This window comes from Martes martes (assembly GCF_963455335.1).
Source record: "Martes martes genome assembly, chromosome: 2".
Lineage (NCBI taxonomy): Eukaryota > Metazoa > Chordata > Mammalia > Carnivora > Mustelidae > Martes > Martes martes.
This window is the reverse complement of record NC_137889.1, coordinates 34,970,279-34,982,799: the sequence shown is the minus strand read 5'-3', so window position 1 is coordinate 34,982,799 and position 12,521 is coordinate 34,970,279. Positions and strand designations below refer to the sequence as shown.

Here is a 12,521-nt window from a genome sequence, read left to right as displayed (position 1 = left end):
ATGAATAGATAAAGAAGTAGTGGTGTGTGTGTGTGTGTGTGTGTGTGTAATAGAATATTATTCAGCCACTAAAAAAAAAGAATGAATCTTGCCATTTGCATAGCATGGATAGAGCAAGTTATTATAATGCTATAAGTCAGTCAGAAAAAAACATACAATTTCAGTCATACGTGGAATATAAGAAACAAAACAATTGAGCAAAGGGGAACAGAGTACAGAGAGGCAAATCAAGAAACAGTCAATTATAGAGGACAAACTAGATGTTTACAAGAGGGGTGGTGAGTGAAGGAATGAATGAAATAGGTGATAGGGATTAACTAGTGCATTTCTCGTGATGAGCATTGGCTGATGTATGGAATTCCTGAATCACTACATTGTACACCTGAAACTAACATAACACTGTATGTTAACTATAATGGAATTAAAATAAAAAATAAAAATAAAAGATAAAAATGCAATAGGGAACTTCAACAGCAGAATCAAGCAAACAGAAAAAACAACATGCAAATTGGAAGACATGTTCAGGCACGGGGGAATAAAAAAAGAAAAAGAATGAAGTCCCACAGGATTATGAGACACCAACATATGAATCAATATATGCATTACTGCAGTCACATTAAAAGAAAAAGAATGAGGCAGAAAGCTTATTTAAGGAAAAAGAGCTGAAAAATTCCCAAATCTTAGAAGAAAAATGGATATCTAGGTTCACAAAAGTCAAAGGATCCAAAATAGGATCAACCAAGACAACACTAAACAGATTCACATTATAAACAAATTATCAAAAGTCAAGGAAAAAGAAAATTTGAAAGAAGGCAGGGAAAAGTGGCTACTCATATACAATGGAACCCCCACAAAACTGAGTGGATTTTTTAGCAGAAAACTTGTAGGCTACGATGGAGTGGATGATATAGTTGAAGTTCAAAAAAATCTGCCAACCAAGAAGTATTGTATTCAGAAAAACTGCCTTTTAAAAATAAAGAAAGATAGTCTTTCTCAGACAAACACAAAGTGAAGTTTATCACAACTAGATCTGTCTTCAAGAAATCCTAAAAGGAGTTCCTCAAAATGAAAACACACTATGCAGCAATGAAAAAGCATAAGAAAATATAAATAAATCTCAATGGTCAATGATATAAAGCTGTGATGATGATATATAAATTACTTCTAACCTAATATAAAAGTTAAAATATAAAAATTTGTTTATATTTTGAATACACAATATAAACAGAAGCAATTCTGACTAAAACAGCACAAAGTATGTGGAGGGGAAGTAAAAGTATAGATTTTTAGGGTGGCTGGGTAGTTCAGTGGGTTAAGCCTCTGCTTTTGCCTCAGGTCATGATCTCAGGGTCCTGGGATTCAGTCCCGCATCAGGCTCTCTGCTCAGTGGGGAGCCTGCATCTCCCTCTCTCTCTGCCTGCTTCTCTGCCTACTTGTGATCTCTCTGTCAAATAAATAAATAAAATCTTTTTTTAAAAAAAGTATAAATTTTTATGTACACAATTTAAGTTAAGCTTATCAACTTAGATGGTGACAACTACAAATTACTTTATACAAGCCTCAAGCTGTATAAAGAAAAAAATCTATAATAGATACACAAATGATAGAAAAGAATCAAAGTTACTACCAAAAAAATCATCAAATTGGAATGGACAACAATGACAGACAATAAAACTGCAAAACAGACAGAAAACAATAAACAAATGAAAATAGTTAATCTTCACCTACTAAAAATGAATTTGAAACTAAATGGATTAGGGGCGCCTGGGTGGCTCAGTGGGTTAAAGCCTCTGCCTTCAGCTCAGGCATGATCTTGGGGTCCTGGGATCAAGCCCCGCATGAGGCTCTCTGCTCAGCAGGGAGCCTGCTTCCTCCTCTCTCTCTGACTGCCTCTCTGTTTACTTGTGATCTCTCTTAAGGAGGGCACGTATCAAGTAAATTGAAAAAATTTAAAAAAAAACTAAATGGATTAAATTCCCCAATCAGAGGGCATAGACTAACTAAATGGATTAGCCTCAGGGCATACCTGGAGCTAGCCCCTCCACTCTGTATCCACAGACAAGTGGCCCAAATGCTATCATCAACACCTAATGCACTGTGTATGCCTGGGCATGAAGGTACAGCTATGGTAGTGTATGCCAACAACCAGTGACATGACAGCTGCTAGTGAGCCAATAATTGGACTTGGCCTTTGCTGCTTGCTCTGGCCTCTATCACTATAAGTGTGTATCCAACCAGCCCTTACCCCTACACAGGCACCTGGAATAGGCCTCTGTAGCCAGGTGTGTGCACTCAGTCACCTCCAGCCACTAACACTGTCTGTCCCTAGTCTCTAGGCACTGAACCTGGAGATGTTCCTGAGGACTCTAATAGCCCCAGCAGCCACTGAGGACTGTCTGACCACACAACGTCCATGCCATGGATCCCAGTGGCCTAAGCCAAGGAGACTTTATACCCCTGGACCCAGTGCCATCAACACATGCCCAAACAGGGTGCACTGCACCACTAGACCCCGGATCACCACTTACTCCAGAATGCCCCCTCCCATAGATGAAAGTCTTCCCTTACCAAAGTCAATCCATAAAGTCTGGAAGAGGTGACTGCTTCTTCAAATAAGTAGATAACTACACACAGCTACAGGGATCATGAAGAAGCATAGAAACATGATGCCACCAAAAGGATACAGTAAACCTCCAGCAAATAGCTTCACACAAATGGAGATCCAGGAATTGTCTGGTAAATAATTCAAAATAATTGTTCTAAAAATGCTGAGAGGGCTACAAGATAAAAAATTTAATACAGATAAATAATGTAATAAAATCAAAAAACAATACAAGAACAAAATGAGAGGTTCAACAAATAGAAAACATAAAAAGAACCAAACAGAAATTGTGGAACTAAATAATCCAATAACTAAACTGAAGAATTCAGTAGAATAGTTCAACAGTATAACTGGCCAAGCAAGCAGAATCAGTAAGCTAGAAGACAGATGAATTGAAATTATCCAATTAGAGAAACTAATGGAAAAAGAATGCAAGGTTATAAAGAAAGCCTATGTGATGTATAGGACACCCTTGAGAGAAATAATGTATGCATCACTAGAGTCCCAGAAAGAAAAGAGAGGGAGAAAGGAGTAGAAGTCTTACTTATATAATGACTGAGAACATCTCAAACCTGGGGAGAGATTTGGACATATAAGTTTATGAAGTTAATAGATCACCTCAAAAATTCAATCCAAAATGGTCTTCTCCAAGACACATAATAATAATAAAGAGACATTGTAATAAAACTATCTAAAATCAACAAAAAGAGAAAGTGGTAAAAGAAAAATATTGTCTCTCATAAAAGAGAATCCCTCCCACCCCAGAAAGCTGTCAGTAGATTTCTTAGCAGAGATCTTGCAAGTCAGGAGACAATAGGATGATATAATCAAAGTTCTGAAAGAAAGAAACTGGTAACCAAAAATACTTTACCCAGCAAAGTTGTCCTTCAGAAATTAAGGTGAAATAAAGACTTTTGCTAGTAAACAAAAGCTAAGGGAATTGATCAACACTAAATCTGCCTTAGAAAAAATGCCAAAAGGAGTTTATCACACTGAAATGAGAAAAGCTAATCAGTAACATGAACACAAATGAAAGTATACAACACATCTGCAAAGGCAAGGACATAGTAAAATTCATAATATTCAAACTGTAATCTGGTTATGTGTTAACTCTAGTATAAAAGTTAAAGGAGAAAAGTATTAAAATAGCAATAGCTACAGTAATTTCTTTTTTTTTAATTTTTTATTTATTTTCAGCGTAACAGTATTCATTGTTTTTTCAGCACACCCAGTGATCCATGCAATCTGTGCCCTCCCTAATACCCACCACCTGGTTACACACTACAAAAAGATGTTATTTTGACATCAAAAACATAACAGGAGGGGAGACTTGGGAAGGGTTTTGAAATTGATCAAACATTACTATTTTGGCATAAAATAAACTGTTATACATATATTTTATGTAAGTTTTACAGTAACCATAAACAAAAACCTGCAGTAAATTCACAAATAATAAAGAGAAGGGAATCAAATCATACTACTATGAAAAATCACAAATTCACAAAGTAAGGCAGAAAGAGAAATAGGAAAATAACAATTAACAAGTTGGAATTAGTAGGTCTTTGCCTATCCATAATCACTCTAAATGCAAAGGAACTGAATTTCCTAATCAAAGTACAAAGAGTTGCTTCATGAATAGTTAGAAAAATAAGACCCAAGAATATGCTGCCCACAAGAGAATCACTTCAGTTATAAGGACACACATAAGAAAATGTAAAGGAATAGAAAAAGATTTTCCATGCAAGTGGAAAACTAGCAAGCAGGGATAGCTATATATCACACAAAATGGACTGTAAGTCAAAATGGCAACAAGAGGGGTAAAAAAGATCATTATATAATGACAGTCAATTCATCAAGAAGATATGACAATTATAAATATATATCCACTCTACACTGGTGTACTTAAATATCATAAGTACTAATAAAACTGAAGGGAGAAACAGACAACAATACAATAATACTAGGGGACTTAAATATTCCACTTCCTACAAAAGATAGATATTCAGAGAGAAAAATCAACAAGGAAAAGCTGGACTAGGACCAGACTTTGGACCAAATGGATATAACAGAAACATACAGAATATTCCATTTAGCAGCAGCAGAACATACATTCTTCTCAAGTGTGCATGGAACACTCTCCAGGACAGATCATATGATAAGCCATAAAACAAGTCTTAGTAAACTTAAGACGGAAATCATACAAAGTAACATTTACAACAACAACAATTTGGAACTGAAAATTAATAATTGAAGGAAATCTGGAAAACTCACCAATATGTGGAAATTAGAGAACATGCTCTGAAACAACCAGTGGGTCAAAGAGGAAATCAAACATAAATCAAAAACTATACTGAAATAAATGAAAATGGAAAGACAACATATCAAAATATATGGGATTCTGCAAAGTAGTTCTAAGAGGGAAGTTTATAGCAATAAACACCTCCATATAAGAAAAAAGGTGTAAAATAAACAACCCAACTCTATACCTCAAGGGAAAAAAAAAAAAAAAGAGCCACCAGATTAGCAGACGGAAAAAAATAACAAAGAGCAGACCAGAAATGAATTAAATAGGGATGAGAAAAACAATAAAAAGATTAACAAAATAAGAGCTGGTTTCTCGAAAAGACATACAAATTTGACAAATATCCAACTAGACTAAGAAAAAAAGAAGATTCAAAAAAAAAAGAAGAATAGAAGATTCAAATAAACAACCATAAATTAAGGAAGAGACATTATAACTGGTAACATAAACACACAAAGGGTCATAAGCAACTATTATGAACAATTATATGTTGACAAATTGGGAGAACCAAGAAAAAGTAGATAAATTCTTAGAAACATAACCAACTAATACTAAATCATGAAAAACTAGAAAATCAGAACAGACCAATTTTGAATAATGAGATAAAATCAGTAATCGTAAATTTCCCAACACAGAAAAGGCCAAACCAGATAGTCTCTCTGGTGAATTATACCAAACACTTAAAGAATAATTAATGCTAATCATTCTCAAACTCCTCCAAAAGACTGAAGAGATCATTTCCAAATTCATCCTATAAGGCCAGCTTTATCTTGATACCAAAGTCAAATGAGAATACTATAAGAAGAGAAAACTATAGACCAACATCTCTAACGAATACAGATGTAAAAATTCTCAACAAAATATTGCTAAACTAAATTCAACAGAGCATTAAAAGAATAAAAGGCCATTATCAAATGGCATTTATCTCTGGAATGCAAGGGTAGTTTAATATATGCAAATCACTAACTGTGATATACCACATAAATAGAATGAAAGATAAAAGATCGTAAGATTCTCTCAATAAAAACAGAAAAAGCATTTGACAAAATACAACATCCTTTCATGATAAAAATAATCAGCAAATTGAGTATAGAAGGAACACACCTTAACACAATAAAGTCCACATATAATAAACCCACAGTCAATATCAAACTCAATTGGGAAAAGCTGAAAACTTTTCCTCTAAGATGAGGAATAAGACAAAGATGTTCATTCACACCACTCCTACTCAACATAGTACCAGAAATTGTAATGAGAGCTGTCAGGGTAAAAAAATAATAAAAGGCATCCAAATTGGAAAGGAAGAAGTGAAATGGTCTTGTAGAAAATATAATCTCATATAGAGAAAGTCCTAAAGACCCAACCAAAAAGGTGTGCTATAACTATTAAATTCAGTAACTCTGTAGGGTACAAAATCAGCATACAGAAATCATTTGAATTTCTATACACTAACAACAAAGCAGCTGAAAAAGAAATAACAGTATCATTCTCACTAGCATCAAAATCAATAGAAATACTTCAGAATAAATTTAAATAAAGTGAGAGATCTGTACCCTGAAAATGATAAAACTTTCATGAAAAAAATCTAAGATACAAGATATCTTGTGTTCCTGGATCAGAAGAATTAATAGGTTAAAATGTCAATACTACCAATACCATCTGTAGTTTCAAAGCAATCTATACCAAAATTCCAATGGCATTTTTCAGAAATAGAAAAAATTACTAAAATTTATATGGAACCACAGAAACTTTGAAAAGCCAAAGCAATCCTGAGAAAAAAACAAAACTAGAGGTACACAATTCCTGATTTCAATTATACTCCAAAGCTGTAATAATTATAACAGTATGGTACTGTTGTAAGAAGAGCAGACCAATGGAACAGAATGGAGAACCTAGACCAAATCCCATGTATATGCTCAAAAAATACTTGATGAGGGAGCCAAAAATACTCAATGGGGAAAAAAGAACCTATTCTATAAATGACATTGGGAAAACAGGATATTCTCATGTAAAAGAATTAAAGTAAACCTCTAGTTTATACAATTCACAAAAATTAACTTGAAATAGATTAACAACTTAAATGTAAGAATGAACACCATAAAAATCCTAGAAGATGACATAGGGAAAAAGCATTGACACCGACCGACATTGTTGTTGGCAATGACTTTTTAGATATGACACCAAAGCACAAGCAGCAAAAACAAGAAGTAATAATGGGACTTCATCAAACTAAAAGGCTCTTGCATAGCAAAAGAAATAAAAAAATGAAGACAATCTACGGAATGGAAGTGAAAATCTGCAAATCACATATCTGGTAAATGTCCAAAATATACAAAGAACTCATAAAACTCAGTAACAAAAAACCAAACAATCTGATTTAGGAATGAGCAAAGACATTTCAAAGACATAAATATAGACAAAGGTACATGAAAATATGTTTACTATATCACTAATACCAAAGAAATGCAAACCAAAACCACAATAATTCCTTACATCTATTAGAATGGCTTTCATCAAGAATTGAAGGGCGCCTGGGTGTCTCAGTGGGTTAAAGCCTCTGCCTTCGGCTCAGGTCATGATCCCAGGGTCCTGGGATTGAGACCCACATTGGGCTCTCCGCTCCATGGAGAGCCTGCTTTCTCCTCTCTCTCTGCCTGCCTCTCTGCCTACTTGTGATCTCTGTCTGTCAAATAAATAAATAAAATCCTTAAAAAAAATTTGAAGAAATAACAAATATTGGCGAAAATATGGGGAAAATGGAACACTTATGCACTGTGGGTGGAAATGTAAATTGGCATAGCTAATACCCATATGAATAGCAGTATGAAGGTCCCTTTAAAAGTTAAAAGTAGAACTACTATATGATCCACCAATCCCATCTCTAATCCACTTCATATCCACAGGAAATGAATACAAGATCTTGAATAGAAATCTGCATCCTCATGTTTGTATCAGCATTTTTTACAATAGGCAAGATATGGAAACAGTGTCTGTCAATGAATGGATTGGTAAAGAAAATGTAGTATTTATATAAAGTAACATTTTATTCAGTCATGAGGAAGAAGGAAATCCTTCCATTTATGCCAACATGGATAAACTTGTGGGCATTGTGTTAAGTGAAATAAGTTAGACAAGGAAAGACAAATGTTCTATAGCATTGCTTATGTGTGAAATCACCAAAAAAAAAAAAAAAAACAAAAAAAACAAAACAAAAACTGAACTCAAGTAAACAAAGCATACATAGCCTGTGATTACCAAGGCTGGTAGGTGGGGTAAAGGGAAAGATGTTTGTCAAAGGGTACCAATTTCTAGTTATAAGATGATTTAAGTTCTGGGATTCTGAGGTACGGCATGATGATATACTTAGTAATACTGTATTACATACTTGAAAGTTACTAGGAGAAAAGACTTTAAATACTCTCACCACGAAAAGAAATGCTAATTATAGGACATGATGGAGATGTTAGCTAACAATATGGTGGTAATCATTGAGCATTGTGCAATATATAACCATACCAAATCATGTTATATACCTTAAAATGACACAATGTTATAGGTCAATTACATCTCAGTAAAGCTGCTGAAGGTGGTAAGGGTCAAGATAAACATAAACTTAAGACCTAAAACTGTTAAATTATAAGAAAATAGGGGAAAAGCTCTTGAATATTGGTCTGGGAAATAATATTTTAGATATGGCATGAGAGAACAGACAACAAAAACAAAAATAGACAAGTGGACTGCATCAAACTTAAAGACTTCCTTTTAAAAAAAAATATGTATTTATTGTTAGAGAGAGGGAGAGCAAGGGAGGAGGAGGGGCAGAAGGAGAGAATCTTTCAAGCCCACTCCCCACTGAGCAGGGAGCTGGACCCAAGACTCATGAGACCCTAACCTAAACTAAAACCAAGAGTCAGACACTCAGCCAACTGAGCCACCCAGGGGATCCCAAACTAAAAAAAACTTAATAAAGGAAACAATCAACAGAGTGAAAGTGAGACCTATCTGCTAACCACGTATCTGATAAGGGGTTAATCTACAAAATATGTAATAACTCATACAACTCAAGAGCAAAAACAAATAATGAGATTTAAAAATAGCAAAAGACTTGAATAGACATTTCTCAAAAGAAGATATACAAATGACCATCAGATTTATGAAAAGGTGTTCAGCATCACTAATCATCAGAAAAATATAAATCAAAACCACAACTTGCACCGTTTAGGATAGCTATTATCAAAAAGATAAAAAATAACAAGTGCTAGCAAGGATGTAGAGAAAGGGAAACTTTGTACACTGTTGCAGGGAATGAGGTTGGCACACTCATTATGGAAAACTGTATATAGACGCCTCAAAAATTAAAAATGAACTACATTATGATTAAGCAATTTCATTTCTTGGTATATATGTAACTAATATGTTAACTACCATGATGTGGCAATTATTTCACAAAATATCAAAATAATTCATATATCTTAAATATGTATTTTTCTTTGTCAGTTATACCTTAATAAAGTTTGAAAAATAAAAACATAGATGTTAAATAGAATAAAGAATTTAAATATAAACATTGGGGTGCATATGGCCCTTCTTTTCACGACATCTGTATTTTGGGGATAAATACCCAGTAGTGCTGGGTCAAAGGGTAACTCACAATGAATCATGGAACACTACATCGAAACTAATGATTTACTGTAAGGTGACTAACAGAACACAATAAAAAAATTTAAATATATATTTAAATATATAGATAGAATTTAACTTACACATACATACATATGTATATAATTATAGTTTATATATTATAATTATATATGTGTACATATGCACATTGTTATAAGTATATTTTTAATGTAATATGCACATATATACACATTATGTACAATTATATATTATATACATATGTATACAATTATACAATTATATATATATAATTAACTGCCATTTGTCTTGGTAATGTTAATAAAAATACAAAGTACCAACTATGTAGATTTTACAAAACAATATTACCTTTTCCAAATGTGATCTCACAACGTGCATTTGTATCCTGGCAGCCTCCATCATAACACAGATATTTGTTTTTACATACATGTCCATTCTTTATAGTTACATCATATGGACATTCTGGTGACCCTCCATCACAAAATTCAGCAATATCACATTCACGATGTCTTGCTTCCCTACATTGAACACCTGGTCTTTCAATCTAATAGAAATTAAAATATAAAAAATAAAGCATTACACTTAAGATTGTTGTATTTCTCAGTATTTATTTCAAAATTGTTCTATTTCAAAATTAATTCTATTTATGGTTTAATGATCTATTTATTCATTAATGTCTATTAGTACCTTCTTTGTATAAAGCATTATGCATATCATATTGAAAAAAAGTATATTATCAGCTACAATAGGAAATAAGCATATGCACATGGAAAAGTATAACATAAATATGATGTGATGATTGCCAAAGTTCTGTTTGTATTTCAGTGCAAGGGAGGAAAAATCACTTTTAGCTTCAGATAATTATTTCTTGGGTGAAAACAATATAATTCAGACAATTTCTAAATAAAATATACTTATTCAAAGCATAGTTTGTAAGTATGGAATATTTGTAATTCTATGACAAATGTGAACCATAAATAACCGATTAAACAGAGGAAAACCAAAGGGTAAAGAGGCAGTTTTTAGAGAAGAAATTCAATCATAACTGTTCTCCTGAATTATCCTATAGTTAATTAACACTTTCATATACAGAATCTGAAAATGTACATAAACAATCTTAAAGGGACATCTATCTCATACATCTTAATTGATGATTTCCAGGTGACAATAAAAAGATCACAGACGTAAGAATGTAACCACATGATAAGATTCTAGAAAAAAATAACAAAATTGCGTTAGTCAAGGATAGTCAAGAACACAGAACCCATGGTAGGTAGTTCAATAGGGGGATCATCATATGACAAATCTGTTACAAATATATTGCAGGAGCTGAAAAGGAAAGCAGGAAAAGAGTCAACATCTTCAACATATAAACTAGTATGTGATATTTCAATTAAATGATCTTTGAATAAATAATAAGTTTGTTGTTTGAACTTTGTGCTAACATAACACAAAGTATTTAAAGTATTAAGACATGATTCATTACATACTTGGAAGATATTAATAAACTTAAATCTTACTTGACAGTTCCTGCAGCATAATCCTGCAGCACATTGTGATCCTGGTTTCAGCTTACAAGTGTGAGGATTACAACAGCTAGCAGGTCCACATTGCTATGAATTAATGGAATGCACAAGTAAAAGTACATCATGATAATAATATAAACTTTGGTAAGAACTGTATTTACTGGGCTTATCTTTTGAGTTTTAGGGAAAAATATTAATGCTGTCAATATTTATAGTTCTGTATCTCTAGACAATTAGAATACTAAAGTAAGACTTTCACTTCAGATCAAAACAGAGTAACCAGTACCAAGAAACTCCTACCCAACTAGAAAACTAGGAAAAATATATGAAACAACTTTTTTTTTTTTTTCAGAAATTAGAGAATAATGAGAGAGAACAGAATGGTGGTTAATAGTGTCTGGAGGGTGGGGAAAAGGGGGGGATACTGTTCAAAAGGTACAGATTTTCAGGGTGCCTGGGTGGCTCAGTGGGTTAAGGCCTCTGCCTTTGGCTCGGGTCGTGATCCTCAGGTCCTGGGATCAAGCCCCGGTTTGGGCTCTCTGCTCGGCGGGGAGCCTGCTTCCCCTTCTCTCTCTGCCCACTTCTCTGCCTACTTGTGATCTCTGTCTGTCAAGTGAATAAATAAAATCTTTTTTTTTAAAAAGGTACAAATTTTCATTTAAGAATGAATTAGTTTTCAGGATTCACTGTAAAACATGAAGACTATAGTCAACAGTACTGTATCATACACTTGAAATTTGCCAAGAGGATAGATAAAGTGTCCTCACCACATACAAAAAAAAAGGGGGGGGGAACTTGTGAAGGATAGGTTAATTAGTTTGACTGTAGTAATCATTTCAGAAGTTATACATATATCAAAATATTACATTGAACACCTTAAAAATAAAATTTTTATTTGTCAGTCATACTTCAGTAATGCTGGAGGTGGGGAAAGGTATATAGAGTTTATGCCTACTGCAAAGTCAGAATGTCCCCAAAACTTCCCACACTACTTACACCAAACACAAGTTCAATGGATTTCCAAAACAACTCTAAGGTTTGGTAATCTACTAGAAGGACTCACAGAACTCACTGAAAGCTGTTATATTCAGAGTTATAGTTTATTATATGGAAATGATGCAAATTAAAATTAGCCAAGAGAAAAAGCAACTACGACAGAACCCAGGAAAAGCTCATACTGCCTTCACCCCAGGAATTACATACATAATACTCTCCCAAAATTGATGTATGAAATTCCTGACTTATGCTATGTGGCCAGTATTACTCTAATACCAAACCCAAAGACATTACAAAAAAGGAAATTACAGACCAATATCTCTCATAATCATTCAAACACCAATTTATTCATCATATTGACAGGCTGAAGAAGAAAAACCATATGACCATAACAACTGATGTAGAAAAAGAACTTGACAAAATCCAATACTCACTT

At 33.5% G+C, this 12,521-nt stretch overlaps 1 protein-coding gene across 1 annotated transcript in view; it reads right to left on the bottom strand.

Moving 5' to 3' along the window:
- Positions 1-12,521, bottom strand: part of ADAM32 (ADAM metallopeptidase domain 32) — a gene marked incomplete at both ends in the record, with an annotated part of 188,452 nt that overhangs the window by 82,482 nt on the left and 93,449 nt on the right. Inside the window, 2 exons of the mRNA XM_080796289.1 lie at positions 9,912-10,107; positions 11,084-11,176. Coding sequence (XP_080652415.1) covers positions 9,912-10,107; positions 11,084-11,176 — 289 coding nt within the window. The remainder of the gene's footprint in view (positions 1-9,911; positions 10,108-11,083; positions 11,177-12,521) is intronic.